The 14,216-nt window shown below is 54.9% G+C and overlaps 1 protein-coding gene across 1 annotated transcript in view; it reads left to right on the top strand.

Moving 5' to 3' along the window:
* The window catches only part of ITPKB (inositol-trisphosphate 3-kinase B), a 70,722-nt gene that overhangs the window by 42,452 nt on the left and 14,054 nt on the right, over nucleotides 1-14,216 (top strand). Inside the window, exons 3-4 of the mRNA XM_075496531.1 lie at nucleotides 11,108-11,207; nucleotides 11,842-12,055. Coding sequence (XP_075352646.1) covers nucleotides 11,108-11,207; nucleotides 11,842-12,055 — 314 coding nt within the window. The remainder of the gene's footprint in view (nucleotides 1-11,107; nucleotides 11,208-11,841; nucleotides 12,056-14,216) is intronic.

Below are 14,216 nucleotides of genomic sequence, written 5' to 3'. Positions count from 1 at the left end.
ATTGCTAGCAGGAAACCTTGCCTGATGCCGTGACAGCTTATTCCACCACCATCCCGCTGGCCTTTCCCCGGTACAGGGCTGCCCAGCCGGCACCGGCACGCTCGTCGGATGCTCTCGCACCAGGCAGGTGTGGCAGGACATTGGCTTTGGTGGCGGAGGTATGTACCCGGCCCTGCAGAAGTCGCGCAGTGTTGCTAAAGCTGGCATTTTTCGGTGACTCATAACTAAAATGGCTAAGGGGCGTGCGTAGGGCTTTAACTCTGAAAATGAAGCCGAGGGTAAAATTCCTGCTGGTGCTGTGCTGAGGTCTGCTCGCCGTCAGACCTTCTGCTGCAATGGGCCAGGGGGCAGCTGAAGTGCGCTGTTAACATGAATTCCTCCCTCCGTCCCGTTCTCCAAGGTCACTCGTACCCGTACGGTGCAGCAGCCGCGCTCGGCCGGTGCTCTCGCTCTGCTCAGCTTGTGCCACCCCCTGTCCTCGCCGGGCTGGGCGAGCCTGCTCCCGGCTGCGGCAGCGACGAGCACCCTGCCCGAAGGAGCGCGGGCGCAGCAGGGTCTGGATCCGCACAGACAGGGAACGGGGTGATCTGGCTGAGGTTGATGGGGATGCGCTCCCTGTTCGCGGCCTGACACTGCTCTGTGGGGAATCGGGAACGAGTGGCTGAGCGTATGAGATGCGCTGTGTTCGAAGGTGTTCGAAGCCCTGTAATTAGCTTGGCCTTGCTGTGCTCCTGGGAGCCCCTGGCTCTAGCACGGCCTCTGGTTGATGTGTCCAGCGAGGAAGGAGTCCTTGTGAGCAGCTTATCCTAAAGTGCAAGATTTGTGCTTTCCGTACCGGTCGGGGCAGTGCAGCCGGAAAGCTGGTGGAGGAGAAAGCCCTTGTCTCCAGAGTGGGCTCAGAAGCCATCCACGGCAAATGAACTTACGCCTGTGTCGTTCTGGTGGAGAGAAGCCCTGTGTGTGCCCACAAGCCCCGGTGCTCGGAGTAACGGATGCCGAGAGCTGTAAAAGCCGACCTGCGCTGCCCTTGCCTCGCATCACCTTGCAGCGCAAGGGGGTACGGGTCCGCGGGTGCACGGTGCCTGTAACAAGCCCCTCTTTGCCTTCAGTCTAGACCACTTTTAAGACCGGAGCCTGTGGGACGCGGAGCCAGGCCTCCCACTCAAGGGAGGCCCCTTGGCCGCTGCACGTAATCACCTGGGGAGACGCTTTGGGCACTGCATGGTGCACACGCAACAGGTCTGCAGCTGCGGGGAGGATGCGGCACAGGAGATGCGTGCTGCCCCTGCACGTGCCCGCGGCATCCTGGCTGCTTGCGATGCCCCTCTCCGGGCAAAGAGGCTTCCCAAAGCCACCGTCTTTCTCTTTCTAATATGCTCCTTCTGTAAGGATCTGAAACCAAGGAGTATCAAACTGCATTTCCACTCCTGGAGGAGTTTCTCCTGGTTGCTGATTATATTTAGGAGCTGCCTAGGAAGAGGGGCTTGTCCCATGGTGGCGTGTCGGGGGTGCCGGGGAGCCGTGGCTGCGGCAGGCTGGTGCTCCCAGCGGCTCCCGTGCAAGCAGAAACTCCTCCAGCCACTTAGCAAAGGATTTGCGGTCCCAGCTCCGAAGCAGGAGAGACAATAAAACTCTAAATAGTACTTTAAATCATCAAAGTGCTATCCAAACATGAGGGACTCCAAACACAAATGAAAGTGCTAAACTGATTTAAAGGGGAATTAAAAGGTCACGCCTGTTGAACATTCAGCTTTAGGGTTTAGTCATGTTTATGAAACTTATAACTGCTCTTCTAAATCAGCTTTTTACACTTCATATACCCAGTAAATGTGGGTATGTTCAGGGCTTGTGACTAATTTTAAAAATTTTTTATTCTAAACAAATTACCGCAGCCATTGCCTGGCCCTTTTTTTCTTCCCTTCCGTCTCTGCCTTCCCACTCCAGCCGAAGGCACTTAAAACACATCCGAACATTTCACTTGCTCATGGAAGAGAGATGCAATTCTCACTCACATATTCCACAAAGCGAAGTTCAGTTACGGTCGAATAGCGTAAGAGCAGCGAGCTAGCTCCATGAGCGGGCAGAACGAGGGAACAGCGATGGAAATGTTTTCTGCGTCCAAGACCAGCACGAGCTGCTGGGGGTTTCAGCAACAGAAAGCTCAAGTCTAAAAGCCAGGCCTTTCTCATCCAGCTTCTCCTGCAGATTGCCTCACTAACGTTGCATGACTTGGTTTTGCATAACCTTGCTTGTGCATCGTCAATGCTTATGGACATCGTGCTCCTAAGGTGTTATATTTGCAGCGACCGTATCAATGCCCTCCGTGCTAATGCCAGAGGATGGCTTTACTTCAGGTGGCTACAACAGCACTGGAAGTCAGCGGCTGCGCTGTCTGGCCCATGTCCACCCTGCCTGGTAGTACGTCAGGCTGAACGGATGAGTGGTGCAGCATCGCACCATAGCGTGTGCCCGGTGTGGGCATTGAGCGGGGAGGGAACCCGTAGACAACCCCGTTCTTTGGGGGTATGAGCTCTGGGCATTGCAGCTCACGTCGTGGCCCATGTCAGAGCAGACCAGTCCAGTCCCAAGCCCTTCTGGATCACCTCCAGAAGACGACAGGAAGAAATCAACCCAAAACCCAAGTATTAGCAGCTGCTGTGTTCCACTCGTTGATGTTACTTCTACGTTTGGTGTCTCTGACCCAAAATACCTCTAAGCAGACTGTAAATGTAGTGTCCTGGTTTAAATCCCTAAAAACTTGCTTTCAAATTGTAGGAGAGGGTATTTGGCAGCCCATGTCCTGTGAGTAACTCTTGTGTACCAGTCTAAATAAGCCAGATTGGAAATAGCTGGGTCTTTACCATCTCCTGCTGGTCTGAGCCCCTGTTGTTGCTTCCCAACACGCCCTGTGCCAGGGACCCCCCTTCCCAAAGGACCCAGGGGTCCGGGGCGTCCCTCAGGAGGACCCGGCAAAGCCTACAGCTCCCGTCCCACCTCCCCGTCGTGTAAGAGCGCAGCTCAGTGCCTTGCGTTAAGGTTGTTTCTTGCAGGAAGGCTGTACCCTACCAAACTGCTGCCCACCGGGGCACTCTGTTGTGGCTTTTAGGAGCGGAATCTCTTCCATATCCTGAACTGCAGCTCTGGCTTTTAGGCTGCTGAGCTGGACTTCAAATCAAGTGACCAGAGACTGATGCGGTTGTTTGGTGTTGAGAAGGGGATGTCTTCTGGTCTCAGAGGGCGTGTGGGAGCTAGCAGCAGTTCGGGATTTCCGCTGGCAGGGTTGGGAAGGCGCAGGGGGTCCTTCCCCACCGGCAGCGCGAGCGTGAGAAGCGCCAGAGCCAGCACAGGCTCCGGAGCCCACGTCCCCAACTCGTGCTGCGCTGCTAGAGGAGCCGATGAGCTGAAATGACATTTTGAACCAGAAAGACAGCGGTGAATACTCTGGAACTGGGAAGGGGATCAAACGCAAGTCTCCAGATGGAAACGGAGCAGTTTCCATCAAAGCCGATGACAAGTTCCCTGATACGGGGTCAGATCTTTGGACAGCACAGCGCGTTTCTCAGCTGGACGCCTGATCCGGCTGCCTACAGCTCTGCGCACCAGCGTGTTGCACAGATGGGCTGCAGCACTCCAGGACTCTTCTTGCACATCAAGTCACTGAGGCCCACTTTTGGCTACCAGCAAGTATTTTTATAATCTGCTGGCTTTTAAAAGCTAGCTGCTTGCTGAGGAAGAAGCACTTGTACGGCTTAAGTAGCAGTCCACCAAAAGTGATTAGCTGTTTCTGAATTACTCACTTACCTTCTCCAAGCTGAAAATTGCTTAACAAACCTTATTTGTGTGTACTTAATGAGTAACAAATACATTTCCAGAGATCTGGATCGGTTCCCACGCAGGAAAGCAGGCTGAACGTGTCTAATGCCGGCAATTAGTAATTCAACCAGCTTTACGGGAAAGTCAGTTATGGCTGATCTGCATCAGGAGGTTTTCAGTTTTACTGTAGTGAAGGAGCTTCATCAGGAAGAAATGCCTCATGGAGACAGCCATAGCTTTGAGGCTTACTCTGAGCTCTGATGCAGGTTTTGCCTTCCCTCTCACTTAGGCTTTTTTAGCTTCTTTCCTTCTTTGTCAAGTGGGATGGAGAAGTCTTAACACTGCCTCTAAGCATGGTGCTGATGGGGATCCCACGCCGCGGCTGCGCTGTGCTTGTGCTTTGTGGGTGAGAAGGGATCAACGCCGGGTGAGGTTGCAAACGTCCGTCTATGCGATGGGTGACTTCTGTGCAGCCGGCTCCCACAGCTGCTCCGTTTCCTTCCATTGTGATAGGGGAGGTCAAACCGAAGGACTGCTGCTCACCCCTCTGCCTTCGCTGCTTCTAACTCTCCTCGCCTCCATCACAAGCAGGAAGAGGGAGCCTGCAACAAGCTCCTGGTTTTTTCCAATACACTGGAATATTTTTTCGATGATCTGAGCAGATTTTCCTGGCTTTCATGCATTTTTGTGGAGGCTCCTCTGATCTCTTGCAGACGGCAGAGAAGGCAGTGGCTTTATCTCTGTGACCCTCTACCCCAGATCTTTGGTCTTGGTGGGACCGCTCCCTGGTCCCACTGGAGAAAAGGGCATTCCTCACAGAGCCGGAGGGGAGTGGCTTCTCTCCTGCGAGAGGCAAAATCCTCGCTGGCTGAAATGAGACTATTCTGAAAAACAAAGCATCTGAAGTAAAAGAAATAATGCACGTATTAGGATTTTTTCTCTCTCTAAATGAGATGGAGTCCTTGCAAAGTAGCAGAAGCTACTGTGCCCCAGCAGAAGCCTCTATGCCCCAGCCATCAAAGCAATTTGTCTAGTGGGGCTTGGGGGTTTGGACTAGAATTGCTAGGCACCCACAAGTGCCTTTCAGTCATCAAACTGTATTTCCTTATACTAACTTGAGTGAAGTCTGTTGTTGCACCTCACTTTGTCTTTGCTCAACAACCGCCACAGGAGCCTGACTGGCATTGCCTCTGCCAGGTTTTGGGGAGCTGCTGAAATTTTTGTTAAATGCCTTGCGTGACTAAACCAAAAAAGGCCTGCTGATCCAAAGCCCTCCCATTGCAAGCTGCTCCTCTGGCCAAAACAAGGCTGTTTAGCCGTCGTGCAGTGCAGAAGCAAATGCGTCATCGGAGATGAGGGGAGTTTGCATAGGAGGAAGACGGTGTAAAATACGGGCTGTCACTTGCTGCCAGCATCAGGGTCAGTGGTCGCAGCCTGGTGCACGCTGAAGCGGTCACTGGGCTCTTTCTGTTGCTGCCTGGAGAGAGGGAGAGGTTTGAGAGGCTGAGAGATGGCAAAGCTGAGCAGGGCATAACCCCAGCGCTGCACCACATCAGCGATCGCACCCCAGAGCACGTCACGGGAGGGTTTTCAGCCGGGGTCCTGCATTTTGGTCACCCACATGCCAGGAGGCGCCGGGAGGAGGCATCCCGCGGTACCTGCCGGCTCTGCCCCGCCGCCCTCCGCGCCCGGCGCCCAGCACAATGAACAAAGCTGGCCTCCTCCTCGCGGCTGGAGTGACAAGGTTTTTCCCAGTCAAGGGAAACAATCATCACTAGGGAAACCTTAACTACTTTTTAAAGACCAGAGAAAACACATTCATTCTTTTAAACATGGAAAACTAAACGGCCTCTTTTTCCCTGGCTGCGTGTGCGTGGCTGCGGAGCGGGCTGACACAGAGTGAACTCTCTGGGCAAACGCTCCCCCCACTTACTTAGTTATTAAAGAGGGCTCTCCGGAGCAAATTCTGCCCTTCTCAGCTGCTCACCGTGTTGTTTTTCAAACCAGCAAGGCTCCGGACACGAGGAGCGACTCGCCAACCCTCCTACTTGCGAGTGAAACGTCCCGGAGTCCTTCTGAGCTGTGCCGAAAGCCCCTTCCCCGGGGGCCCCTGGCACCGCGGCACCCCGGCTGCACTTCTCCTTTTGGAAGAGCTGGAAGTGAAAGCGAAGAGCAGAGAGGGCCCGCTGCGCCTCCCACCCATGCCAGCCCCACGGGAGGGCGTTTGGGGAGTCACCCCGGCGCCTGAGGAGCGAGCGAGGGTGCTGCGGGCGTGCGGCAAGGCTGGCGCAGTGCCGCCCCGGAGCCGCCGCGCTCGGCGAGGGGTGGGCAGCCGGGGACGTGCCGGGGGGGCTGCCTGGCCGGCCGGGTGTTTCAGTTCTGCAGGGAACGCCGGGGATGGTTGGATGTTAGCGTGCCGCAGGAGCGGGGCTTTCTCCAAAGCGAAGGGAAAGCCAGGGTGTCACTCATGCAAGCCCCTGGGCTGCAGCAGCTCCGCGGAAGCCAGGGCAAGTGGTGGGCATTGGTGACGCCACTGTCTCCTCACAGTTTTTCTCCATCTCCTCTGGTCCTAGGCTATTTTGGGATCTTCCTGGGACAAAGGGGCTGAAGTTCTTTCCAGAAGTGGGAAAAATCGCTAAATTAACACTGCTCCCACTCTTCCCCATCCCTTGCCCCAGCTGCCTAATCTTGCCTCTAACGGTGCGTGCTCTAGTTAATAACAAGCACGGAAATACAGGTCCAGCTCCCGCTATTTCCAGGAACGTTTGGTCCCGTAAAACCATAGGAAACCATAATTTTGGCAAATTAAATCAGTTACTGCCTATCTCCCTGGCTCAACGCGTGCAAAGGGAAGAGCTCCCCACCGGCTCCGCGCACGGGGAGTACCCGTCGCATTCCACCAGCGTCCGTGCTGGGAAAGGGAGGCGACAGGCAGTCCCAGAAAGGCACGTCTCTTTCAAGCAGACATTAAAGGAATGCCATATGCTATATAGGGAAAATGTACAGCGAGCACTGAGCTCATCAGTCACTTTTTGTTTAATCTAATTAAACACAATATATCCTCTGACCTTCTGGGTTGGCACTAAATTCTCCTATGTTGTTCTTTCCATATGAAGCTCTATTGACAGATGGGGAAAACCCAGAGTTTGCTTTAAGCTTCAGATAAGTAAAAGTTAAACATGCAGCAGATAAAATTGTTTTCCCAGCACTCCTCTCCCACTGACCAATTGTGGGTGCTCTCTGGGAGGGCTTAACTCCTCTGGCCCGTATCCCACCCCAGGCTGGGGCACCACGCTGCGCAGCGAGTGAAAACAAGCTAGCGAGCAGCTGTAAGAGGGCAGAGTGCTGCAGAAACCCTCAAAAGTTCATTTTTAGAGTGGGTTCTGACAGTTGCTCAGCTTCATTTCCATGTGGCAGACGATTAGGGAAAACGGCGCCGCTCCTCACTAAATCTATTTCCAGACTACTAAATAATTTGCTACCTAGCAGCTAATCAGTTGGCATTTGCTGATGCTGAAACAGGTTTTAAATAAAAAGTGTCGAATTGCATCAGACACCTCGCGTATGTTCCCTGCTTACACGGGCTACATGCCATTGCTGCGTGTGCAAGAGCGCGGTCGGTCAACGACACAGCTTCGTGAGTTTTCTGGGAGGGAAAGCAACCGCAGAGCTGGATTTGGGGGAGAGCAGGGTGCCAGGGTGCCACAAGCAGGCGCAGGCTTTGACCATGCAAAAGAGTTGGAAGCGTGCTCAGCTTGCGGCGTGACGACCTGCGTGCTCACTGCCTTGCAGGCAGAGGAGAACAGCACGTATCTGCCCTTCACCGGCATCACTTGGTAGCACCACCTGCAAAGCTATTTTTTTCCAGTATGGTGAAAAATCCTTTCGTCTGAGTCGGGGCAGTTATTGCAGGTAACTGCTCCATGTACGTACAGCTGCACCCGTGTTCCTGGACCTACCCACAAATAACTCCTGAAATATAAACCGAAAGTTACAGAAGAGCCTGGAGGCGATGCCCTTACGGTTCCCGACAGGCTGGGTTAAAGAAGATTTCTTTACTGTAAATAGTTTTAATACTCCCTTTGTATATTAAGAGCGCCGGGCCGGGCGGGAGGCAGCAGCCTGCTGAGCGCAGAGGGGCTGTTTCCTGCGCGCGGCCGTGGAGTCAAACTGGAGTGGTGTGAACCTCGTGGCTCTGATTTTCCGCGGCCGGCTGCAGGAGCCCGACACGGGGGTTGGCACAACTGGGATCCCAAGCCGTCGGCTTTGAGATGTTCACCTCCGTCTGAACCCATGCCGGCATTCAAATAAATGCAGACCTCTTGCTGGGAGCTCTCAGCCATCCCCAGTGGCTGTGAAGGACCCTGCCGCTGCTCACAGTCACGTAACCTCTCTGTTGAAGCTGTAGGGAAAGTACGAAGGGTGAACTTTTAAAGCATCTCCTTACTTGGGGAGAATTTATCTTCAGACAAAGGGGGTGGCGGGATTGCTGGGGGCATTGGCCAGTGTTGCTACCCCATGGCCCAGCCTCCATCTCTCCTCTGCAGTGGGGCGGCAGCCCCAGAGAGCGGACAGAGAGCTGCTGGTTTACTAGGGGGGCTGCCCCTTGCAAAACTCACCGCCTTTCGGGCGCTCCCACGACAGAGCAAGGGGACGTTTTGTATAGATACGTACATCCCCCCCCCAAAGTATTGGTCCCAGCAGGCTGCTCTGCAAAGCAAGCTGTGTATGCTGGGCAGTAACGTGTGATGGGCTGAGGGCACGGAGAGCTTCCTTTTGATGAAGCAAACTTTCCCTCGTAACAGTGGGAGGTGGCTCAGGTGTAAAACAGAAATCCAACGGCTCCTGAAGGAACTGCAGAGGGCACGGTCCCTCCTCTCTCCTGCAAGTGGCCACGTGGTTGCCCCCACGAAGCCGGGGGAGAAGGGGCTGCGTGAAGCAGAATTGCCGATGACCCCCGCAGCGGCGACGACTTGCCTCGCAGCCTGTTTCCAGCGAGTCGGGAGTGACTTGAGATGGACAAAGCAACCTCAAGCCTCTCCATAAAACATGTCCTTAAACATGTCCTGAAAACTTGGGTTGGAAATGCCTGGCCAAAGGTGTGTCTGAAACCGGGTGGTGTCTGGATGCAAACGTTGCCCTCCGGTGTAAAGGGATGGGGATGTGCTACCTGTTCCTTGTGCGGGTGTGCTCAGTGACCGGCTTTCTGTCTTGTTCAGCTCAGCAGAAGGGTTGTTGTGGTGTTTTGTCTCCCCGGGGCACTTGGGGACCATTACCCCGCGCTGGGAGCAGTGCCCGAGCACACGGCTCCTGGGAAAGCCCTGGCAGGGGGGAGCCAGGGTGGCTTGCCCTGCTTCGGGTGCCACTTGCCTTCAATCTGCCTGTGCTTTGAACTACCTCAAGGTTTTAGCTATAAAGCTCTAACCACCGAAAAAACCAAAATCTTGGCTTGGCAAGGCGCGTTGCCTTGGCGTGTTTCCTGGGACTGAGTGACTTACGATGCTGTGCGGTGGGGGGAGGACTCCTTCTCCTTGTTTTAGAGGAGGTGGGTCACGCTTGTCTGGAGTCCGAACTCCTTCGGAGACTTCTTCTTCCCCCTTTCTTTCATGGCATCAGCCAGAACTTGATGTTACTATTTTAAAAAGAAAAGGAGGGGACACCCCCCCCCCGCTTCCCTCCCTCTCTCTGCCAAAAGGAGAACAAAGAACAGCTAAAGCGCACAAGTTCTGGCACTCCGTTTGGAAATAAAAACATTCATCCTCATGTCAGGTAGGGAACTGCCCGACCCCCCTGCCAAAGCAAGCAAGCCGGGCAGCAGAGCAAACCCATGGCGCAGAGGAGCCTGGGCGAAGGGGATGCCCGGTGTCACCCCGCGCTTGGGCAGCTGCTTGCCAAACTCCTGCGTTGCTGTACCGGTGCCAGGGCACGCCGGGACGCTCCTGGCCGCGGGCAGTCGTCCAGGGAAGGGCCGCCCTGCTCTTCCCCGGCTGGGAGGTGGGGAAGGACCTTTCTTCTTCCTCTCTCCCACCCCTGGTCCCCACTCTCTCCGTGTGATGCGTCCCCGCTCCCCGGCGGGGCTGGTGCAGGGCGCGGGGTAACCCGATGTAATTTCCACGCTTTAGACACTAACATCTCTGTCTGGCTTCTTCCTCGCCATTTAAACATGTCAGCAGTTCTCAGCACGGATTCCTGCACCGTGAGTTCACCCCCGACGAGCATCCAAACTGCAAGTCGGGGCTGCTGGCTCTTCCCCGCCTGTCTGCGAAGCGTTACTGGAGCAAGGGCCAGTTCTCCAAACACGAGGAAGAGATTACTTGGGCTTTCTGGAAGGCTCCCTCCCATGCCTTCAGAGTGGAGCAAGTGAGGATAATTTATCTGTGTGCTTCCGGCTGAACCCAGTAGCTCGGAGCAGCCAGGACTACACCGTCTGTTTGTCCTAGCTCCTGCAAGAAGGCATTTTTCCATTGTCGCCGTTGTATATTGTTCCCCTGATTTGTTTGCACCATCGCCTTCTGGGGCTGAGATAAGAGGTTGTCCCCCTGCCTTTTACCGGCGGCACGTTCCCCAGAACAATCCAGGGAAAAACTCTCGCAGGAAAGAGCCTTCAAAGGAGGCTTTCGTATGTCCCATGCAGCCCTTGTTACAGTCATGTAAATAGTTTTGTGCAATCTATCTGGCGAGAGAAACACAACGCGTCAGAAGGGAATTGTTCTCCAAAATGTAGTTACGGATGGGCCAAAGCAGGCGGATCAGCCGCACGCGGGTTGTCAGCTTAATGGACAAAGCAGCTGCCTTTCAGTGGGGAACAAAAGCCAGGCGGTGAGACTCGGCGCGCTTGTGCGAGCGGCTCTTGTTCCCTGTGGGAGCTGGAGTTGAGTTTTGTGGCCGGGTAGAAATCCTGGGCTCCCTTCCCCGCTCCGTCTGCCGTGATCTAATGCGGTACCCAAGGATGGGTTAACGTCCCTGCTGCTTCTGCAGAGAGATGCGGGGAGCGGAGACAAGGTAATGCGGATGGCTGGGCCCTCCGCAGCAGAAGCAGCCAACTGGAACAACGCTGTAACGCCATCCACTTTAGTGAAGTTGCTCGTGATTTTTGAATGTAGAGTTGAGGCCCAGCGGCTCTGGCTTGGCACAGGGCAATGGGAAAAGAGCAGATTCTCTGCTTGCTTCCATCCTGCGCTGGCTCCGGTGCCTCCTCCTCTGTCCAAAACAGCTGCGTGCTGCCTGAAGTGACTTTACGGGCAGTAAAAGCTTGAAACATTGCATTCACCTTCATGATTTTTTTTTCCCTTAGAGCAAATCATGGCGGAAGATCAAGAATATGGTGCACTGGTCCCCATTTGTGATGTCTTTCAAGAAGAAGTACCCTTGGATCCAGCTAGCAGGACACGCAGGTACGGAGCATGGGGAGGGGCAGAGCGGTGGAAAGGCTCTTCGTTATCTCAGGTTAGCGGGCTTTGTTGGCCGGAATTGCTTCTGACTGCTGCGTGAATGTCACGGATTTCAGCTCCCACGTCTCTAGCCCAGGAGAGTGATTTACCTAAATGCTAGGGAGGGTGACATGAAGGTGCAGTGCTCCGTGCTTTCAGTCTCCCAGGGCCAGCGGGTATTACTGACGCCCTTTTCTCAAGCAGCAGAAAGCCGAGTCCTTTGGGTGAGACCCAAGCCCTCTTGCTGATCCACAGCAAAGCAGGTGATGCTGCCCAGCGCAAAGATGCCCCACGCATGAGCCTAGAGACAAAGGTGTGAACCTACCATGAAGTACACAGAGGCTGTGAAGCGAATGTGTTGGGTGCTGCAGGGCAGGTCTCTGCCCTGTTTAAGGAGTGACATTGCTGGTCATAAACCTCTGACACTGCATGTGAATCTGGCAGCCCGAGCTTGTAAGTCCCAGCCCGCGGGGACTCTTCCGGCTGCAGGTGTAAATGGAGATGCTTCCAAGGTGCTGGGCTGCCCTTCTTGTTTTGGGAAGGCACAGCGTCATCCCCCATCCAAAGCAAGTGCCACGTTGTCCCTTGTCACCCTCAGGTAGTTTCAAGGCAGCGGCCAACGGCAGGATACTGAAGAAGCACTGTGAATCGGAGCAGCGCTGCCTCGACCGCCTGATGAACGATGTCCTGAAGCCCTATGTTCCTGCCTACCACGGCGACGTTGTGAAGGACGGGGAGCGATACAACCAGATGGAGGATCTGCTGGCTGAATTTGACTCCCCCTGCGTTATGGACTGCAAAATGGGGGTCAGGTGAGTGGCTTTGGGGACGTTGTTTGAGTTTTAAGACGGGATACTGAAAGCAAATGCATCTCCTGTGTGAAACTCTCTGAAACACACAGGGGAGAACGTCGGGCTCACCTGTCTTCAGCAAAAGCTAGGCCAACAGCGTGAGGAGGGAGCCATGGGGCAGCCTGGCTACGGGAAGGACACACCAGGCTCTTCCCTTCCCTGCTTGTTGACTGTCCCGTGTGCTGGCAAAGTGGTTTGGTGCAGCGGAGGGGACAGCACTCTGTTTGGGTTTGGGTACGCCGGAGTGGCACAGTAGCTTTTAGGAGGATGGCAACCTGCCTCTCTCTGCCGCAGCAGGACACAGCCAAGGGGCGGGGAGCAAAAGGTGTGGGAGATCCTGCCCAGGGTGCCAGAGGGGTGCAATAAAGACACTTGAACGGCACAGCTTTGATGAGCGAGAAACTTTCCCTCTGCTCACCCTTTGCTCCCATGCACGCTTGAGGGATAAAATGCGCGCACTAAGTAGTTTAGTGCCTTTCATGCAAAGTTCTTGAAATGTTTCCTAACAGATGAGCAACATTACCCATGTCCTCCTCGAGAACCATCTACAGATACGCCAAGATCCCAGGCTGCAGCCACTTGGCCAGCAGCAGTTTTTGAGCTAGCGGTGCCACAGCTGACGAGGGTGTCCCAGAGCAAACGTGAGCAGGGCTGGTGACCCCAGGCAGCTGCCAGTTTTGGAGCAGCCCCGGGCCACCGCTCGGCCCTGGGTCTGCTGCAGGCTGGCGGCAGGGCGGGTTGAGACCCCCCTCGCTGGCTAAGGCGCAGGCCAGACGCGGTGGAGACGCGCTGCTGGAAAAGCTGATGGTTTCTGTGGGAGGGAGGGAGGAATCTTTTTTTTTTTCCCCTCCCGAACTCCCGATGTGAAACTCGAACTGGCGTGTCAGGCTGTCGGCAGGGAAGAGGCGAGGAATACTTTCCACCGGAGGGGTGGAGAGAAGGGCAGGGGGCCCCGGCGCAGCCACGTGGCCCCGGCTGGCACACACCATGCTGCTGCGGGAAGGAGACAGGACCCACTCTGAAGCCAGAGATGACAGCCACCAGAAGAAGAGCTGCTGGTCATGCTGCCCGGGTGCTTCTGCAGCTGTGTCTGGGAGGAGGAAACCCTCCCATGCACAAATCACAGGTTGGGTGATTTGTGCACCTGGATTTTTGGAGCTAAGACAGGCACAACAGGCACGGGAGCAAATGTGCCAGGCATCATCATCGTTAAATAAGATGGTGCTGTGGGAGGAGCTGGTGAGGGAGGGTGAATTGGGCTAATGCCGGGGAGTGGGGCATCCCCGTGGCCAGGCAGGAGAGGCTCTGGCAGATAAACTAACCTCAGGGCTATTAAACCTGTCCTCTGAGCCATCAGCTTGCTGCCAGGCAGATGCAGGTTTGGGTTTTTTCCTGCCAACCTGGCTTTGGGATGCGGCAGCCTCCTCCAGTTGCCCCTAAACAAAACTTTGTCTTTCTTAAGCCCTGGTGATGGTTCAAGCCTGGAGCAACGCAGGGGGACTGAACCACAGACATAGACGATCTGTCATTCTCATCAAAAGGAAATCTCGCTTTCTGAGCGGCATGAGCAGCACTTCTGAGCACGCCGCTGCTTTATTCTACTATTTTATTCTGTCTGCCCAGAAATCATGGGTTTGGTGATGTCAGCTGAAGCCTTTCATCGCTTTTATCTGGAGTGTTTTTCAAAGGGGCTGATGCCCTGGGGATGTCTGCTCAGTGATCATATGCCTGCCCTGAGAAAAGACACCAGTTTGCCTTGCTAAGCCTGTGGGAAACACAGGAATGCTGTCCCACGTAGCCTGCCTAGCATCCTCCCCGTGCGTTTTGCTTGGTTCTGGAGGTGAACCGCCCGCTCAGTGCTGGAATTTTGGCACAAGGGACACGGGGAGAGGGCACGGCCCCTCTGCAGAGCTGGGCATGGCTAGTGGGAGGTGTAGAGTGGTTTGGATTTGGGGGGACGGAGGTGACAGATAGGGTCATTCCTGTGTCGTTTTGCTGAGACATCTCACCCGGCTTGGTGAGCTGTTTGGAGAAAGCCTGGGCGCTTGCCAGGCTGAGCTGGGGCAGGTTTGGGAGCCACAAGAGGAGTTATGTAGTGGTTTATTACTGCTGCAGGAAGTAT

The sequence above is a fragment of the Mycteria americana genome, chromosome 3, assembly GCF_035582795.1.
Source record: "Mycteria americana isolate JAX WOST 10 ecotype Jacksonville Zoo and Gardens chromosome 3, USCA_MyAme_1.0, whole genome shotgun sequence".
In the NCBI taxonomy this organism is placed as follows: domain Eukaryota; kingdom Metazoa; phylum Chordata; class Aves; order Ciconiiformes; family Ciconiidae; genus Mycteria; species Mycteria americana.
The sequence above is the reverse complement of the archived record's forward strand: the minus strand, read 5'-3'. Positions and strand labels throughout refer to the sequence as shown.